Source organism: Mastigoproctus giganteus, chromosome 6 (genome assembly GCF_048544385.1).
Source record: "Mastigoproctus giganteus isolate SK-2022 chromosome 6, ASM4854438v1, whole genome shotgun sequence".
In the NCBI taxonomy this organism is placed as follows: Eukaryota; Metazoa; Arthropoda; class Arachnida; order Uropygi; family Thelyphonidae; genus Mastigoproctus; species Mastigoproctus giganteus.
This window is the reverse complement of record NC_143580.1, coordinates 165,911,517-165,932,836: the sequence shown is the minus strand read 5'-3', so window position 1 is coordinate 165,932,836 and position 21,320 is coordinate 165,911,517. Positions and strand designations below refer to the sequence as shown.

The window sequence follows — 21,320 nt, the reverse complement described above, 5'->3', positions numbered from 1 at the left end:
TTATACCTTTGTTTCCAACTATCTCACACCATACAGACTCTATACTAGCATGTGAAATATCTGAATCCGGGAAAGCTATCGTCGCACACAGGCTGCTTCTGATAAGAAACATTACCCCACCACCCCTTCTATCTACCCTACCCTTCCTGAATACATTATACAAGCCGTACTGAAACTCATTATCCCCTATTTCTGGGTGGCACCACGTTTCTATAAGCCCTATTATGTCCGCGTTACTTGTTTTAACCAGCAGTTCGAATTCACTCATTTTATTGACCACACTTCTAACATTACTATATAAACCTATATAAACAATTAAGACTTGCTGTTCTTGTATTTAACAACCCTCTCACTTGAAACGTTTCTGCCCCCAGAACATCTAGATAATATGTCCAGTTGGGGGAAACAGATAAGAACTCTTGAGGTATGTGCAAGAGTTACTTTGACTAATATTATCAGATAAACGTGTCAGTATTACCCACATCCCCACCCCCTAACTAGCAGTTTCCCTGAACCTTTAAGGTATCCTCAATAATACTCGCAAAAACTTTTGCACCACCTTTGTTTAAGTGTATCTCGTCTCTACAAAAGAAATTCCTTCTACCTACACATGTGGGCCAAGCTGATAGAAATTTCCCCCCAAAAGCCTTGCAGAGTCCTTCAAGTCTTGAGTTAATCCAAAAGGCTTTTAACATATAATCCCTCCTATCATGTCTGGGCAGAATTGCAGACACATAGACATTGTGGCCTAGCTCGCAGCATTTCCTCAGCATGGTCCTGTATTTTTCCAACAAATCATCAGATCATGTACGTTTAATGACATTAGTCCCCATATGAATAATAATATTCTCTTTACCCCCCCCTTAAAATCTGACAATCTGTTGGTGACATCATTAATAGTTGCTCCCTGCAGACATACCCTGTTTCTACTCCATCTGTATTTATTACAAAAAATATTCCTCATTTCCCTGACAATAGTCTCCTAATAAAACAAAGTCCTTTTGAACCAGAGTAGTTTGCACTTGGTTTTTCTGTTTTGAGGCCCGAATTGGGAGTGCATCACTTGGTAGATTGCTGGAATCTTGAGTCCCTGACGAGCTCCCAGATGCATTATTCTTGACGGCAAGCACCCGTTTTTTTCAGTGACTCAAATAGTTCCATCAGTGCATAAAATTGTAATTTAAGATCGGTGCACTCCTTACATCGATCACAAAGAAAAGAATCCCCAGGTGAGCTGTGATTAGTCACCAGGTCGACCTTGGAAAACATTCCACAGGTTCCGCAACGGATTAAATTATGACTCACACGTAAATCGCCATCGGCTATTTCCGTGTGAGTCACAATACCCTGTGATGTGTTTAAGGCAGATCTCATAATTACCATTATAAAATTAGCTAAATATCAATAAAAGTTAACTTTAAAAAATGATATCTATAATATTATAAAAATCAAACTGTTACAGGAAAACCTATAACAAAATAATCCAACAATATACTAAATAAATCAAATTTAAAAGCAATAATCAACAGTAATCCAATCCACTTAACTGAAGAGCCCTGACGAGGCGTGTCTGCTCACCTCAAATGAGCGGACACGCTTCGTTAGAGGCACATGATGCAAGAAAGCAAGCTTATATAGAATCAGCCAAAAAAAAAAAAAAAAACTTCCTATTTCACCCATCCATTCACTCCAAATGTTTGTCTAGTACTGCTTGAATTTAAGATGTCAACTTCTACAATGAAAGATGGAAGTTTGTTCCAACAATCAACCACTCGCTGGCTAATGGCAAATTTCTGCATATCTATTTTACAACTGTCTCTCATCAATTTGAATTTATGTCCCGTCAGGCAATTAATCTGGGCAAGAGGAAGAATCCTATCAGCATTGAGGTTGCTCAAACCATTCAAGGCCTTATACACCTCCATCAGAGCACCTTGCAGGTGCCTAGTCTCCACACACTAATTTGAAGAACAAAGGGTTACTCTTTATTTGTAAGAGTAACCCTTTGTTCCATTTACTAATCTTGTTGCCCTTCTCTGTACTGCACAATTACCTCAAGGTCCTTTTCATTCTCTACTACCCTGAGGTGTAGTACCACACAGTTGATACGTTACTCTGGGGTTACTTCTACTCATATGCAGTACTTTACATTTGTCAATGTTCAACTTCAGTTGCCATCTCTCAGCCCATCTGCTCAACTTTTTTAGATCCTGTTGCAATAGCGTAGTGTCATTAACAACCCTGCCTGTTCGTATCATCTGCAAACTTAGACATTAAGCCTGATATACCTTCATCAATATCAATAATAAATACAGAAAACAACAATGGATCTAACACTGAACCCTGGGGAACTCCAGTAATAACATTAGTCCACGAAGTGCAGTGTCCATTGATTACCACTCTGTCTTCTTCCACTCAACCATCCCTTTATCCATAGCAACTTGCCCTTAATGCCACACTGCTCCAATTTGTGCAGCAGTCTTCCATGTGCAACAGTATCAAAAGCTTTCCTAAGATCCAAGTATATGATATCAAAATTATTCTTTGCCTCCAGTTCCTTTGTGACCACATCATAGTACCCAATCAAATTGGTCAGACAAGACTTCCCCTTAACAAACCCATGCTGTGTCCAAACTATAACTGAAGTCTTGTCTAGATGATCCTGTAATGCTTCTTTAACCAATGCCTCCATTAATTTCCCCAGAACAGAAGTTAAACTAACAGGTCTGTAATTACTTGTGTCACCTTTTGGTCTTCGTTTGTGAATTGGGGTCACATTTGTACATCTCCAGTCCATGGGTACCTCCCCTGAGTCCAAGGAAACTCTCATAATTATGGCTAAGGGTCCATCTACTCCGGGTGCCTTTCTTATGTTTATTTTCAACAATTTCTGCTCCACTTTGCTCTCAATTATTACAAAATCATTTAGCTTGCTTCCCAAGTTTAAACACCTCTGGCATTCCCCTCCCTGAATAACTCCTCATAACATCCAATTTAGTCTAAAATCATCAGAATACATTTCAAATGAACTTTATATTTAAAGAAGTAAGAGATTACCTCAGTCTTTTGTATTGATTTATTTAGTTTTTTTTAGGAGCATTAGCAACTAAGGCCATATTGCTCCGGGATATGCGGTGGTCATTCCCTGACCTTTCCGCATCCTCCGTATTTGGTGGTGACGGGCTCGAACCCTGGTCTAATCAAGAAGCGTGTGCTACGCACTGCTGCTCCTTCCCACCTGGCTACGGAGGCGCCCCTTTTGTATAGAATGCTTCCAGTCAATACTCTCCAAATGTAAACAAATAAAATTAAATAAATGGATAAAATGATTTTAATGAATTCTTTCATTCATAGAGATATGACCAGTTCAATGCACATGGAATCGAGAGCCCCAAACCTGACCCCGAAACACATCAAACCAACCTTGTTTTGGTGTCTTTCGTTGGATTGAGGCTCTCGGCTTTCGATTCCGTTGTGCGTCGAATCGGTCATATCTGAAAGAATTCACTTTGCTGATTTATAGAGCTTCTTAATGTACCGTTATGTAATCAACTTAATAATAAAATAAATAAAGACAAATGTCTTTATTTATTTTAACTTATTTTAAACTTCATTTCCACTTCAATATCATGTAACTAAACAGATCAATTGAGGTGAGTACCATCAATTAAGCTCTTATTGCTATTATTATTAGCAAGTGAAAGAATTCATTAAAATCATTTTAATCCATTTATTTTATTCATTTACATATGGAGAGCTTTGACTGGAAGCATTCTACAAAAAACAACGTAGAAGTTGTGTTTTTACTAATTTTAAATGACCATAAACAGATTTTATTCGAAGAAGAAACAAAGTTTTATGTAATGTTTTCTCTTCAGAATGCATGTTTAGCTGTAGAACAGTTAGCCTGTACAAGGGCACATTTGTGTCATGTCTCCTCGTGCTATATCCATTGCATTATTATTAATTTCTCTTCCAGTAAAATTGATTAGATTTGTTAACTGGGGGCAGGCAAAAATCTTCCTATTGAGGAAAAAGCAGTTAGTTTTGATTAGACAAAATTAAATTTAGAAGTCATAAAAATCTAAACAGTAACACCTAGTCAAATTCAAAAATTTAAGCCCAAATGGGACAAAAAAAGTTCCAGACAACAAATTGCCTAAACTTAAAAATAAGCAAAATAGACTAAAGTGCCTTAAAAACATACCATATAGTGTATTGTATAGTAGAATTTGTCAAAATAGTAAAAACATACCATATAGTTTATTGTATAGTATATATTGCTTCAAATTGTTTCAAATACTTGTGAATGTAACTAGAATACAGATACATCTAGGAGTATGCCAAAAATTATTTCCATATATTTACTTCCACTTCCATAATTACTTGCTGTACTATAAATACATTTTTAGAAAACAATAAAATAATTTCTACAATTTTAAAGCATTATTTCTCAATCACCTCCATCTTGGTTTATATTTTTGAGTTAGATCATTTGTATTATTAAATCTGATTTAAGTTGCTCTTCACAAATGTAATTTATGTATTGGTTTTAAGTCATTTCTTATTAGCAGCTACATATTTAATGAGAAATAATTTTCTCATTTTTATAATTTATAGCTTACTAACCCTTAAAATATTTATTTTTAGTTAATTAGTGGCAGCCGACTGCTGAAATATAAACTTAAAAATAACCTACAAGTTCCACCCTTATATCATTGATATTAGTATTAAATTTGCTTTAATAGCCTATGTGCAAAACTGATGCCAAATCAATTTTTAAAGTTTGATGTTAAAAAAAAAATAAAATATTCAATAATTTTTTTTTTTTTATTCTCCTTTTCTCCTATGGAAATGTATTCTTAAATCCACATATAGTAGAATTATTTTATTTTAAATTCAGACTCCACTTACATTGCAGGTAATTCAGGTTTCCAAAATTGCATTGTTAACTTTCATTTCTTTATAATTCACCATTGGTATTTGGCCTGGTGCCAGGATTCCATTGTAGAATACGGAGGATGCGGAAAGGTCAGGGAATGACCACCGCATATCCTGGAGTAATATGGCCTTAGTTGCTAATGCTTCTAAAAACCAAAAACAACAACCATTGTAGAATCTAGAAACATTGAAAAAATTAAAATTAAGTATTTGCAGTGTGTTATAAATCTGTACTTTCTGAATTCACAACTTTTAGGATCCAGTAAATCATATGGTTGTTACATGCAACTAAAATAACATGCCAACTTTGATTTTTAGCAGGGTAATGAAATGGTCTGAAAAATATTAAACCAACAGAGGTGACAAAATTAAATAAATTATAATAAGTGAAAAATCATTTTATAATTCAAACATAAATGAACACTAATTTACTTTAGGCGTAGGGTCTAACATGAAAAGCCATATTTGTTTACACAAAACTTAAAAATAGTAACACAAACAATGACACCTGGCCTGTCAGACCTTTTCATGTTTAATTCTGGGTTAACAGTAATATTTCACTTCCAAAAAAATATTCAAGTAAGACTACAAATAATTAGGAAGCTAGACAGAGTAATAGCCACTTATCTTGAAGTAAACACACAATACAAGGGACAGTGAGTAAGTATTTACCCTTGCCAAGAAATATTTGAGTTAAGGATATGAAACTTGACTGGCAGTTTTATCCTTCTCTATGCCTTCTAGAGCACCACATTTTTCCCCGTATGTGGAAAAGCTCTTTCATGCCTCTTCAACAGAACTCTTCACTTTAGCAGAAAACCAGGCTTCCACATGATCAATTACCTCCTTATCATCAGTCTAAAAGCTATAGCCCCATAATGGTTTCTTCATTTTAGGGAAGGGAGGAAGTCTGAAGGTGAGAAAATAAGGTGATTATTGAAGATTTTCAAAGCCACACCTCATTACAAATTTCAATGTGAGAGCCTTGTGATTTTAATTTCTAACAGATGAGTTGGCACATGTGGGCCAACACCTCAATTTTTTTTTTTTTTTTTTTTTAATTATTTATTATCTTTTTGGGCTGAGGCAAAGAAAATGTTTGAAAGCCAAGAACTTTTGATGAAATGAACATGAAGGAAATTAACATGACTAGCAGTGTTCTTATAGACTTTCTTCCATGTTCAGTGAAAAATGTAATAAGTTTTTTTTTTTTGCAATATTGGTGAAATTTGAGTGTATAAATCATCGGTTCAAAATGCTGCACCTGTGCACCATGGCTCTTTTTTTTTTTTTTTTTTTTTTAAATTATACTAGTAAGCTTGTGAGAATGACTATGCATGGAATGTGGGCTGTACTACCATATTGTGTCTTGCTGCTTTTCTCTCTCACTTTGTGATTTATTATATTTGGAGTTTTCTGCACTAATTGTGCTACCTTTTTTTCTCAAGTTGAGTGGTTGGTGCCTGCCAATTTCTCACAAATTCTCAAACGTGCCCATAGGTACAAAAAGGTTGAAGATGACTGTTGTAAATTGAATAAATTGTTTGTTTCATAGTATACTCCAACCATTTTTTTAAAAAATGGTAGAAACTGTAGAGTTTTAATTCTTTTATTATTATCTGTTTATTTCCATAAGGAAACTTGAAAACTCTTGAATATATATATCAAACTGTAAGGTTTAATCTCAGGTTGACTGAGATTAAACCTAAAAATCAAATAACACTTTCTTTTGAGAAGCAGTTATTGTGTCACCAAAGAATATCTAGGCATTTTAGCAGTGTCTATTTTGCAATGACTGCCTTTTCCAAGCATTTATACCACCATGGCACTACTTTGTTGACCTTGTCAAAGATATCAGTATCAAGCAGTTCTTGCTTTAGTAGCCTTAAAATAACAACAAAGCTTGCTCTGTTGTTCATTTTCAAAAACATTCTCTTTTTTGAAGTTTCTTGCTTGCACTAAAAAAGAGAAATTGCTGGGTACTTAGGCATTGTTGTGGGGTTCAGATAGGACTCTTATAAAGGTAAGATCATTGAGAAAGTCCTATGATAGGCTCCTCATTTGATCATCACAGGCAGTGAAATGATTGCTTGTATCTACTATCACAGAGTTGATGATACAAGCAGTCTGACTTGGACTACCAAGTTTTAGAATGATGTCCCATTCCAGGGAATGTCATGGCAAAAGTGTTTTAAGCCACTACAGATATTCATTGTTCTGATACCATGAATTCTGAAAGTTACTATCAAAAAAACATTCAGAATTGTAGTGCACATGATAATGCAAAACCACACAATGCATAGGGAACTAATGAATCTAAGATGAGAACTCCTAGACCATTCTAACTTCACAGTCCTGACTTAACTGATTTCTATCTTATTTCTTCTTCTGAAGAAATGAGTAGTAAACATTTTCAAATGTTATGCTGAAACATGTTATTACTTCAGTCATTGCACACTGTGCCATTGTTTTTGTGGGGATGAATTAACTGGTGCCATGGTGGGATAAATACTTGAGCAAATTGGTAACCATGTCATTATTGTCATTATTATCAATCTTTATGGCATATACTTTAGTGAAGGAATATAAAAATAAGCCGTTGACAGAATATATTTTATCTTTAGAGCCTCCTCCACCTGTGAAGCCAACTTTCAATCCATATGCCATTGAGCGACCTCATGCAACTGCAGTGATGATTCAACGGCAAGGTTCTTTCAGGGGTTTTAATACACTTAATCAGACATCACCATTTAAGAGGCAGTTGTCCTTACGCCTTAATGAACTGCCATCCACATTGGAAAGGCAGAAAGAAATGTCTTTAGAATGTGGCGATTCTTCTCAGAATATTTTTTCAGGTGAGTTTTTTTTTTTTTTTTTTTTTTGGAGAGATGTTGGAGAGAAAGCTAAAAGTTGAACAATAAGTGCAATTAAAAGTCATGTAGTATACAGTTCAACATGAATTTATTTTTTATATGAATGAAAGAAATGATACATCGCACTTAACTCCATGGTTAACAAAGCTTTTAATGTCCTAAGGTAATTTGACCAATTTTAAAAATAGAAAATATAATTAGAGTATAATAATAAACAAAAAACTATTTGTAAGTCATGAGCGTCTTCGTTTGGTAGTATGGGAACAGGAAGGAAGAAAAAGAAGAAATCCTACTAATGATTCACAAAAACACACAGTAGCATATCTGAAAACATGGTGAATTTTCTGATATCTGTCTCATCTGAAAACAAAAGGATGTCTCTAATGTAGCTCAAGCATGCTCTTGATCAACATTTATGGGGTAAGTGGTGATTCAATAGCTGCCAAGTTTCAAACAGCATTTAAAACTTTGCAACTGCTTTGCAAAATGAACTCTGAAGTTCATTTTGGGGAGATGGTATTTAGATTGCTGTTTTGTGATACTGGGGGAAATGGCTGGTTGTGGAAACTTAATGAGGGAAGTTGTTAGCCTTGATCATTGATGATGCTTTTCTAATAATGCTGTGGTGGTGATTGTTTTACCATTGAAGTTTTCATTGGTTTCTGAACAGAATTTTTTAGCACCTGATTATTAAAGATATTGATCTAATTATTGTTTGTTCACTGAAATTGTTCTTGTAGGTATGAAACCTTTCATTCCTAAACTTCACTCCAAAATCTTTTATTACATCTAATCTTGGTTTTCTAATAAATGTGCTAACATATCACAATTGGCTTGTATCCAAATCTCCAGCTTCATCTTGCTTACTACACCAAAGTTTGCAACAATTGCAAAAAAAAAAGTTATTACTCAATCCCAGCACAATTTTGAACAGACTAAGAGTAGGAAACTTGCTTTTTATCCAGATTGCAGTTATGCTTTCTGTTTAATGCCACAAGGTATTAGCCACAACTTCTGCCCATCTGTACTTCTACCTCTTACAACCTGATGGTTCCATTTCACCCTCAGCTAAATAATAAAGCTGACTTACTCACATCCTACTTTTCCTCTAACTCTTGCATCAGTGATCTTAGAAGAGCACCTCCCACCATACTAAACATAGTCCTCCAGTAGAAGATGTGAAGAATTCTGAACAATCTTGATGCCAAGTCCCTATCGCATTTCTCCATTTGTTGTAAAAAACTAGTGCTCGAGCTTACTTCTGTTTTGTTTTTGCCTTTTTATATTCTTACTACACTGGCATTTTTTGATTCTGTACAGAAATTTGCTCATGTAAGTTCCAACCAGTTTTTAAAAAAGGTGACAAATCCCTCCCTTTGTCATCCCACTGATTTACTTTTACCCTTTCTAAAGTAAAATAAAATACATCAACTGGCAACTCTTACACTATTGAAATGTATTATATGATTAGTGCTTGTCCATGTGGATTCCATCAGTGTTAATCCAGTGGTGGTACCTTGGTTACTTAGCTTTATCCAAATCTGATAGAAAAGTTTTGAGGAAAGCAAGCAGTTGCTCTTGACATTTCCAAGGCTTTTGGTAAGGCACAACATAAAGGTCTCCATCTTGGAATTTGCTTCAGTTTTTTGCAGTTGGGTAGCCAGTTCTCTCCAATTGCCCACTGAGAGTGATGGTAGATAGTTCTCTTGCTGGCCTCCCCAGAAGTCTGCTCCTTCTTAGACTCATTTCCTCCTAAATATTAATTGCCTTTTTTCATTGACTAGAAATGCATTGAGGTGAACAGTAGAATTCAGATCAGACTTTGTTTATTGTTAGCAATGGATAAACAACTAAAATTCCCATACAAAAAAATGTAAATAGATTTTTGCCATAAATTTTTTTTATCATAAACGGAAAATTATAGAAAGTGGTATTATAAGAGCTATTACCAAGGAATAACTTATAATACCATTTTACACAATTTTCTATTTACTTAAAGAAATTTTGCAAAATGGATTGTTTGTTAAGAAGAGCTCATAAGTGGCAGGAATATAGATTCTAATTCCTGTTAGGATCTTTATTGACTTTTTCTTGAAAACATGCACTTCTTACCCAGGGTGATAACATGTCATTAGTAGGAAATTAGCTTTTTGGAGAAATCTACCAGCATACTTTGAGCTAATGTTTTTTTTGTCAAACTGAGCTCATTTTAGAAGTGAAGGAAAGAAGTACTTGTCCATCTTTAAGCTATTCAATGAAGATTGTGTAGTGTGGGAAAGATGGCCTTTCACTGGGCCTGTCCTTTCAGTCCTGGTTGTAGCTAGTTGATTTTAGGCAGAGGAAGTAAGCTTTAAGATTATAACTGTAAAATGCACATAGAACTCACTTTATTGATAAGAATACCTCATTGCATCCATAATTAACATTTATGCTGCATGCTTTTCCGACAACCTTTTTGGTCTGGGATTTAGGCAGTTTGGATCGGGGAGGGCAGAAATATTGATGGGCTTTCTTCTCATTATGGCTGAATTAGTGAGCCACTATTGAAGGTTGCCTTGACAAAAATATCCAGTTTTTCTTCCATAAAATGGCTCCAAAGTTAGGTGGCTGCCCCTCAAGTGGATTAAAAACTCCATGACACACGTCATGATGCTCTTTGTACTGTTTGCAGCAGGTCCACATCCTTCCTAAACTGAGGTTTCCAAACCTGTAATGTAATGGCACATCTTGAAAGATGTGATACCCATTGTGTTATATAATGGAATAACTGCCTCATTATCAGAATCCTATGGGGTGTCATAACAGTCCTAAATGCTGTGTTTCAGATCTTAATAATTTGTATAAATCTTATTGAAAAATATAGCCTGATTGTTGTTGCTAATTCCCCTGCTATCCACTTTTATATCATCATCAAGTTTAGATATTAAATACTGTATTTGTTTGAATATAAGATGCATACCCAAATTATGTGGTCTTGAAGTGAAAAAATTTAAGTCCTTACCTTAGTTATGTTCTTCTTACCTAGTGTGATAACATGTCTTAGTAGGAAATTCAGCTTTTTGGAGAAATCTACCAGCATCCTTTGGTCTAATGTTTTTTTGTCGAAGCAAGGTTGCTTTGTCACAGATCTACTCCAGCCAGTTCTTTCTTTGAACTTTTTTGATAGAGGCGTGGCAGTTTCTCATGCCTTTAACTTGACTGAACAATTTCCTATCTGATAGTCATGCCACCATTTATTTTTGTCTCACGCAAAAGAAAGAGCATATTCATCAACTTTTGCTTCTGAATGCTTACTGTGTTTAGGTCCTCTGAAAGTGCTGCTACTACAGTTTTTCATAAGCAACCAACAGTGCAAGTTTGGTTCACCACCAAACTTTCTAGCAGCTTCACTGTTACTGGTCTTTTCTGCATGATGTACATCAACTGTTTTGAAACAGGCATTGTAAAAGTCTTGCAATCCCCTAATTTTTAAACTTCTTGTTTCAGTGCAGATATCCACATCTGTTTACAATTTATACTATATCACTAACATATCTTTAATTTAAAAAATGTTAAAAACACATTATTGAGTCTAACTATGGTAATAAAAATGGACATCTACAACACTAATCCCACTTTTATTTCAATGTCAAAATAATTGTAAAATCTATAAGCATAGAATGTATGAAAAATAAATTCAGAGGCAAAACTATGAATTCCATATGCTACACACTATGCTTGCTCATGCTCGTGAACCAAAACTAATTGTTACTGAGAAATTTTTTCCAAGGTAAGCCATGTGCTTTGCATAACATTGCATAATTTTATCTACAACAGACAATCCATTATAATGAATTACACAAGATGTAATTCATTAAAATTAGAACATTTAACTGAAGACTCTGAACATATAATAATAAAGCAGTTGTTAATATTTAATAAACTTGCATCAATAACAATTTTTACGTGTAGAGGGGATTCCTTTTACGTGGGTACGGTATTCTCCAACAGCCCTTCATAGTGGATTGCTTGGTATCTTTTCAGCTTGCAGCAATGTTTTTCACTGCCCTAAGGATGTTATGAGCCCCATCCAAATCTTCATAAAAGTTACTGTTTCCTTCCCATCAGTAGCAGCAATAGTCTGAACAATGACACTTCTGTGGTTAAAGGTGAAAATGACCCCATGACTCAGATTTCTTTTTCATCTGCTTTATTTTCACTTTTCACCCGTCTGTACCACATAGTAAACAGCACCTTCTAATCTCGTAAATGAAATATTTTGTTCACTTGAATCAGGAGAGTATAAGTACAACTCTAGTTTACCAAAATAACATCACAGTATGCCAAAGGCTTGAAATGTACATAACTGAACATGTGGTAACTGGGTGTTAGGTGTATTTCATTTGATGATCATATCATTCCACAGATATGTTACTGAGCACCTGGCATACAGATTGTAACAGCAGCAGCCAATAATAATACCTCAAACCTCTCCTAGACCTCAGACTTGCTATTCTTTGGTGGAATGATATAGATCAGCAAACAAAAAAAAAAAAAAAAAAAAAAAAAATTACATGATTAAGAACGCACACAATCTGAAAAAGAAAGAAAAATGTATCATTAGCATTATCAGAGGCATACAGTGCAAGAAAGCAAACTTACGCAGATTGCTTTCTTGCATCGCCCCCATTTCACCCCTCCATTCGTTCCAAATGCCTGTCCAGCTCAGCCTTAAATTTATTTAGGCTATCAACTTCCACAACAAAAGATGGAACTCTGTTCCACCAATCAACTACCCACTGGCTAAAGGCAAATTTCTGCACATTTGTTCTACAACTGTCTTTCCTGAATTTGAATCTATGCCTCCTCAGGTTTTTAATCTGAGGAAGAATCCCATCAGTATTCAGCCTGCTCAACCCATTCAAGGCCTTATACACCTCAATCAGATCACCTTGCAGGTGCCTACTCTCCAGGCACTGCAGTCTGCAGAACGTAAGTCTTTCTTGGTAAGAGCACCCCTTTGTTCCCTTCACCCAATCTTGTTTCCCTTCTTTGTACCTGTTCTAACAACTCTACATCCTTCCTAAAATGAGGCCTCCATACTTGTACACAGGACTCTAGGTGTGGCCTGACCATTCCCTTGTACAATGGGATAATCAACCTCCCTGTCCCTACTAGCAAAATTCCTATACATCATTGACAAGACTCCATGACCTGCCCTGGCAGCCCGTCTGCACTGCTCAGCGAACTTCATATTTTATTGCACATTTACACCCAGGTCTTTTTCACTTTCCACTTCCCTGAGTTTAGTACTACATAGTTGGTTATTTCTCTTGGGTTATTGCTATCCATATGCAGTACTTTGCATTTGTCAATGTTAAACTTCAGTTGCCACTTCTCAGCCCATTTGCCCAACTTACCTAGATCCAGTTGGAGTAGCATACTGTCTTTACTGTTGTTAACAACCCTGCCAACCTTTGTATTATCTGTAAACTTGGACATTAATCCTGATATACCTTCATCAGTATCATTGATGAATACACAAAACAACAATGGTCCAATTTGCTTTCACTATTGCAGAGTAATTTGGAGTAAAATAAAAAACTAAATGGTAAATTTCCACCAGCATCCTCTCTAATTTTAAAGTGGAATGGACAAGATATATCTCCATTGTAAATATTAAATTCCTTAGCAGAATCCATTGCTAAGATGCCATACTTTTTTTGCACAGTCCATCCTTTTAACAAAATAAAGTAAATGCTGAAAGTATAAATTGAATTTTATTACAAATTTTTCTTAAACAGATCAGCAAAAACAGTATCACTGATCTTGACAAGATCTTCAAGTATCATCTCATGCTTTAGTGACTAGATTTTTTCTGGATTCATTATGGGTATTTTTAATGAGATTTTCTTTGAAAGCTGTTATCCAAACTTTGTATCACCTAATGTTCCTAAACAAAGTTTTCTCCAAAATAAAACCTTTCAAGTGCACTACTGTAATGAGCTTTCTCAAACTCTCGTCCAAGCAGGCTCAGTTTTATGTTTACCTTACTCACAGAATGGGCTCCAGTGAATGACAATTTCAATCCTAATAAATTAAACAGGTCATGAATGTCACATAATGGCTGCTGCCTCTCTGCTTCAAAAAACCATGTATTGTACATGGTTTTTGAAGCAGATAAATATGTACATGAAAAACAGACCAAATGCATTCTGGATCTGGGCAACAGCTTAGAACTCATCAGCTACCACTTTTTGGCAGTATCTAATTCTTAGGCTTAATAATGGATACTAAACTTACTTCCCAAAAGTATAAATACAAAGAATTCTTGTGTGCATTGGAAAACAAACTTTAATATGAAGAAACTTAGTTAACTCTTCCATGACAGGAGCTAATTGTTACCCACTACTTCACTTATATTGAGTATTGACCATATCCTGCTTATACTATGGGGGGGGGGGGTCCCAGTTTATGAATTTGCAAGAGCTTAACTGGCATGCCTTAATCCAATTCAATACAGCACTTTAAAAATTGGACACCAACCCAAAGTCCATTACAGATAATAAGAAACCTCTGCTTCATCTTAGGAGGATAATGTTGCTTCTCCATTATGTAAAAAAATATGGAGCGCTCTTATTCTATTTAGACACTTTTTTTTTTTTTTTTTTTTTTTTCAGTTCATAAGCATCTATGGAAACAACTCCACAGGAACCAGATTACAAGAATTAATGCAGCAGTAGAATGTATATCTCCATAACATTTATAAAGATTCAAAACCAGTATAATTTCTATGGACAATGTTATAAAAGTTTATTTTATAAAAGGCATCCATTGATTAATCCTTTACAATATGCTTGTGTTAATTTTTTATTTAAATTGTGGTTTAATTCATTTACATTAAAATAATAGTTATCATTCCATATTTGCAGTTGCACCAATCCCAGAAAGTTCACCTATAATAGAAATGACAAGTAAAATGAGTGCTATGTGTCAAGAAGTGTCTCAGAATGTTACATCTCTTAGTTGTAAAGATGGTTCGTTTGATTCTTCTTGTAAAGTGCCAAGCCATCATGGTGAGTCCCATTACACTCCCATCAAAATCATTTATTCCAGTGCTTACATGTTAAATTTTAATATCAAATAAGAAATTGCAGCACAAATATAATAAAAAGGTAAAAATAAGTATATATTAGTGCATGTTTTTGCATAGCTAAAGAAAAAGATTCAAACATTTTTAAGCATACTCAACAAATGTCCATCTGCATGTAACACTCCTCTCTCAGTGGACAGATTTTCATGAAATTTTGTATTTGTATCTTTAAAAAGATACAGTCATCATATATTTTATTAAAATCAAAGGAACAGAAAAACTGGAATCATTATTTTTGTAAAATTCAAGTTCTCTATACCTAAATGGAAATATGTTTAAGATTTTAAGGGCATTACTTAATTAAAAGTGAAATCAATGCCAAATTTTCATTATATGTTCAGTTTGTCTCTGGGAAATTTGTATTAGGATCAATTTTGATTCAAAGTTCCTCCCCCTCACCAAACCACAGAAATCAGTATTTGTTTCATGATGTTCAAGCATTATTTAAAAGGAAAAGCAAAAATTTGTATATAAAAAATTGAAAGTGTTTTTGGTCCCTAGGGAAGTTTGAGGCCTAATTCTGGAAAAAAAAAATAAAATAAAAAAGTTTTATCCCCCCCCTAAATCTGTATATATAAATGAAAGCAAGATTTTTGGGTATTATGATTTTGGGTATTTGTAAATGACATTGACAAAGAATTAACTTTTAATCTAGTGCCCAAGCTACCTACACTCAATGCCATAATGGGTTGAGATTACATACGAATTACTAATACTTAGGCTTTTTAGCTGTATTCACAAATGCATAAAGTACACATATAAGAACTCAATTCCCAGTGAACAGATTTTCATGAAATCTTTTGGGTCTTTCAAAAAAAAAAATAAATAAATAAATAAAAAAATAATCATCATTGAGCCATTACAAATTTAATTAAAATCAGTTCATTTAAAATTTTTGGCATTTTATTAATCTGGCTTGCTTTAATTAATTACATTTTTTAGGAAAATCAACAAGGCAACTTATGGGTAAAACTTTGGTCCTTGAGGCCTGTCACAGACATTTTCTCAGCTATGTCAAGCTTTGCTTCCTAGCTAAAAGTCTAAAATGTGCCAATGGAACTGATATTTGGGTGATGCACAAGTCAAGTGGACCTAATTTCGGAAAGTCTGGTTGGTCTGTGACAGCCAAATGCTCTATTTGCACCTTCAGACTGGTTTTTCTGTAATCACTTCCAGCTCCTCTCCTTTTTCAGATCCTTATGACATTTTAGACACTTTTTCCAAATTCCTGACGTACAATTCTAAAAGTCTCGCAAAGATAAATCAGCATCAGAATCTATCGCTTCGATGGCTTGTGCGAATGTCGTTCTGAGATAGTGAGCTTTTAATGCTGAAATAGCACCCTGATCCATGGGTTGAATAAGAGCGGTTGTGTTAGGTGGCATGAAAACCACTAACATCATGATGAAGGCCGTCCACATGAGGGGGTGGCAGCCAGGAGCATTGTCCATAACCAATAAAATCTTGAAAGGGATCTCTCTCTCTCTCTCTGCATAATATTCATGAGCCTGGGAAATGAAGAAATTCATGAACCAGTCTTTGAACAGTGCTTGAGTCATCCAGGCTTTAAGGTTTGAACAGTAATAAATGGGTATCAAAAATCTTTTTTTAAGACGCTTAAACCACCCAATACTAGCCTGAAAATCTTCTGCGTAATTGTCTCCGGCGTGTGATTTTAAACTCAGAAACAAACTTCTAGCCTTCACTTGCACTGTGTGAAGGCTCATGGGTGTATTTTTTTGTATTAAATCTTCCATCCACATAAACAACAATTTCTCCATTTCATGGATGGGTCCCTGTCATTGTTTGGTTAACAATTTCTCCATTTCATGGATGGGTCCCTGTCATTGTTTGGTTAAAATTGTAGACTTAATAGGTGCAGAACCTTTCACAGCTTCCCAAATTTTCTTTTTCCTTAAGTATCGTTGATACCGTGGAATGTGATAACTTCAAGTCACGTGCTATCGTATTCACTTTACTTCCGCCTTCATACTGCTGGATAACTTTCATTTTACACTCTAAATCAATAGTTTTCCTTGACTTCTTAGCTGGTGTATATGTAGATGAAGGCATTTTCCTTTTACTAAACATTTCGGTAGAATTTTAATTAATAAACCACACACAACAGATGCTTGAAAGCGATTGAGTGTATGTGAGAGATCGACTGAGTGTATGTGCCTGGTGGTGTCCTCAGGCCTCCCGTCATAGATGTGCCTCCTCACCTGGGTTATGGGAGTCCTCAGTAGTGACTTCCTGATTTATTATTAATTTATTTTATTTATTTATTTTTTGTGGTCGTAAGTCGACGACCAAGTGTATTTGATCATACGACACCTTCAAAGTTTTTACATCCCTAAACTTCTCACAGATGGGCATAAGTGGAAGCATTTAGCAATTTTCATTCAATTTTTGCAGTGATATTACAATGGAGAGGCATTCCTTGATGAGTTGTTAATTAAGACAAAACACGGGAATGGGAATGTACATTATTGCCAACACCCGAAAAAATCAAGAGTGGCCTTCCAACAGTCATGCTGATGTTTTGGAATTTGGAAGGAACCTGTTGTGGAAATGTGGAGACTGTCAATAATACAAGATATTGTGCCATGTTGGAAGGTTATTTTGCAGTGGTGATAATGAGCTAGAAACAGTAGCTGAATGAGGCAGAGAATGAAAATATTCTAGTTCATTAACCATTGCAACCACTAAAACGGTTCAAAATCTTCATTTTTCACTTTAATATGTGTACTTCCAAGATAATAGTGGAAAGAAGATCATGTAAAAAAAAAAAACCTGTCAGGCAGATTAAATCTTTTGTGGAAGAAAAAATAAAGGTTTAACCAGTTTTTTTTTGGATAATTTGTTGTAGGTTACATGAAAAAGATCTGGAAGCCATGTCCATCAGAACACTGATTGCTTATCCTTATTTTAAGATCTTAAAAAGTCAGTTAATTTCAAATATTCACTTTGCAAATATTAATGATTCTAAATAAGCCTTCAGAAATTTTAAGAACAGATTAGTTAATGTGGCTCTTGTGGGTTCAAAAGAGATGATTTTGCAAAGACTTTATTTTTATGTATCTAATGATGTATTAAGAATTGTGCAATATCTATATGCAATCTTTTGCTACTATACAACCGATAACTATTTCTGCATAAGTTATCAATTGTGTGCACATAAGTAAAGTTAATTTTTTACCTCCTTTTACAGCTGTTTTCAACAGAATGGTAGTATTTCTACCACTCTGTTTAAAACAGAGTGGGCTAGCCTTCAGCTTATAAGCACAAAAATGTATGTGGATATACCAAGTTGAATGTAGCACTCTTTCTTGGATAATCAAAACTCATTCATAAAAAACCATAGTACTTAGGTTCAATTATATTTTCCCTATTTAAAATCCAAAGAAGCATAGTCGCAGTTTGTTGTAAACTTTTAAATTTTTTCACCCATTTGAGGAATCTGGAAATCTGGCTACAGTATTGATATGTTTTGAATTTCATAAGTAAATAAACTGTAAACTTTATGTACAATTTTAAAACCACTTTCACAGGTTACCTTTCATTTGTGTACATATTATATTGCATTATACATATTATACACATACATATTATATTGCATCACTTATCACTGTCTGGACTGAAGAGTGGTTGTGACTGAAGAAGAATTCTGCTCACAATTCTTCATTACAGTTCTCAGTGAAACAACTTATTGCTCATTTATTGAATTATCTTCTTGAGCCAGTTCCTGCATGAATGTTCATTGACCTACAGCTGACTTTTACCAAAAATACATCTCCATAATCTTTTGGGTAGCAAATTAATATGGATTCATCAAAATTTTGAACATTGGCATTCGATTTGCAAAACTAAAATTAAAATGACAGAAATTTGTGAATCACCTCATTCCAAGGAATTAATGTTCCTCTCCAGGTTCTTGTTTTACACTTTCTAAATAACTTTTATACTCTACATGTTTATTACTTTATTTTTTCTGATGACAGCATTTTAATGGATTACAACAATTACTTTACAAATGAAATATTTTGTACTTTTATTTTTCTGTTAATTAAATATTATTTATAATAGTTTGCATCATATATTTAATATTTTCTGTTCACATTTTCAGTTGGTAACCCATGGACAGATTGTGGAACTTATACAAATGCAGAGACTTGGACAATTAGTGAAAAAGCACCACAGAACATTAGTATCATTGAAGGAGATTGTCTCCTAAGTAACTTGGTAGCAAAAACTAATTCAAATACAGAAGTAGCAGTCAAACCACAAGTGTCCTATACATTTTCACAACCCATGGTACCACCTAGACATAGAAGCCCCAACTTTTCGCAATTACATAATCATCTTGTAGGATCTGCTGAAACTGCTGATACCCTGAGTAGTAACACAAATAATGAATATGACTTGTCAAAGCATGCAAATCTTGAACATCGACATTCCAGTTCTACAGAGCAGCATCCAACAGTAGATGGAAACCCAGTACAATCATCAAAGGATTCTGAAAAAGCATTTAAGGACCCATTTGATGTGGAGTGGGCATCTCTAAGTCATGTACATCATGGGAATACAAATCCCTTTATTCAGCATTCCATCAAAGCCTTTGAAGTTCACATGTGATCACAACTGCACAAAATTACATGTCATTAAAGTGAATTTAAAAGCCATTAGTGTACACTATAAATATCTCAATGTCTGTTTGCTTATTTTTTGTTAATGTTTAGAAAGTATTATAAGGATATGTCACTGATTTCAGAAATTGGTTAGAAAAAAATTTTTTATACAGAAGTACATATTTACTTAGTAACAGTAATTTTGTCCGAATTTGAAAAGATAAGACCATGTACAATGAACTTGAAAATAAATATATTCAAGTTTATTATATGCAGGATATTCAATTGCCACAATTTTATTCTTAATGAATAGAATGAGATATAATAATGAAATAAATTGTCAAATAGAGCACAAAAGTAAATTTGTGCTTATACATTGCAATAATTTGATATGGATAGTCCTTTTTAACCCTGCACATTGTCACTCAGCAATAAAGTTGCAAAAAAAAAAAAAAAAAATTAAATTTCCAAAATTGGCACTAAAATGCACTGGTCAAGGAGGGGGAAAAACTGTGTTAATCTGCTTAATAAGCGATGATTGCATTCACCTTTGAACATATTTTTACATAATATGAAAAAATAATTGTATATAAATTAGTACTGGGCACCAACAGAGCAGATATGTAACTTGGCACTGCAATAAAAGGTTGCTATCTGTATATAAGCAAATAGTTCAGTCACAAATACAGTGCAATCTCAATATAATCCACTTCTTCATACTGCAATTTTGGATGTACCCTGGTATGATAGTGTCCCCTAAAACAAATTATGAAAAAAAAAAGTATGTTCAAAGAACTAGTCATTTCATACTGGAAAGTGGAAAAAGTGAATATTGTATATACTCATATCAACTGTACATCCCACTACTTTATTTCCAAGAGGAGAAATTAGCTAAAAATTTGCTGTATATTCGCTTTGATGTATTCATTTGCAGAGTAATTTTTGTAAACAACAGGACTCAGACTAATTACTGTAGACACTCAGTGTCTCCCCTCAGTTAGAGATGCAATAAAAGAGTATGTCAGTGGAACAATAATTACAAAATGCTACCTCTGGAGGGGAATATGGCTACTATTCACCAAGTGCATTACATTATTTACAAAGCAAACTTTTGTACATGACATCCTTTTTTCGACTAGAAGCTACACTTAGGATAGCAAACACTGCTAAGGACTAAACTAGACAAAAATATACATGAACCGACAAGTGATTTATGAAGAAATCACGTGACTTCATTTTGGTGCTACGATAGGCCAGATAGTTTGATTTTGATTTAATTTTCTCAAAACATGGTAAATTCTAGCATGAGAAATAAATACATGGCAAAATTAGTAAATCAGCAGGACTGAAATAATGGCCACTAAAAGAAAAAATTATACAATTGAAGAAAAGTTAAAGAAGGGTAGCAAAACAAGATGCAGTATATTTTGCAAGTGTGGAATTCCAGAAGGTATGATCTGCAGTTGGACAAAAGAGGAATAAAAATTGCATTTATTTGTAGACTTCATAGAAGATGAAGTAGGCCTTCAAAGAAAGAAAATTGGACTGTGAAAACAGTGATGTGAACCAATGGTTATGCAAGTTCTACAGAAGCATAGTGAAGGAGTATGAATAAATGGGGTAATTTTGAAAGTACAGGCTAGCTATTTGCTAGTGTTGTGAACTCAGAAATTCAGTTTCTAGAATTTCTGAAAACATTAACACTGAAATACGTTCATGCAACATTGGATTGTGTGGGAGATGACA

At 34.4% G+C, this 21,320-nt stretch overlaps 1 protein-coding gene across 3 annotated transcripts in view; it reads left to right on the top strand.

Annotated features, from left to right (window-relative positions):
- Positions 1 to 19,587, top strand: part of LOC150084725 (protein numb-like) — a 107,495-nt gene extending 87,908 nt beyond the window's left edge. For all 3 annotated transcript variants that reach the window (XM_090375465.1, XM_090375466.1, XM_090375464.1), the window contains 3 exons: positions 7,566 to 7,796; positions 14,726 to 14,869; positions 19,073 to 19,587. In XM_090375465.1, the coding sequence (XP_090231591.1) occupies positions 7,566 to 7,796; positions 14,726 to 14,869; positions 19,073 to 19,581 (884 nt within the window). In that variant the 3' untranslated portion in view covers positions 19,582 to 19,587. The remainder of the gene's footprint in view (positions 1 to 7,565; positions 7,797 to 14,725; positions 14,870 to 19,072) is intronic.
- Positions 19,588 to 21,320: the final 1,733 nt, after the last annotated feature.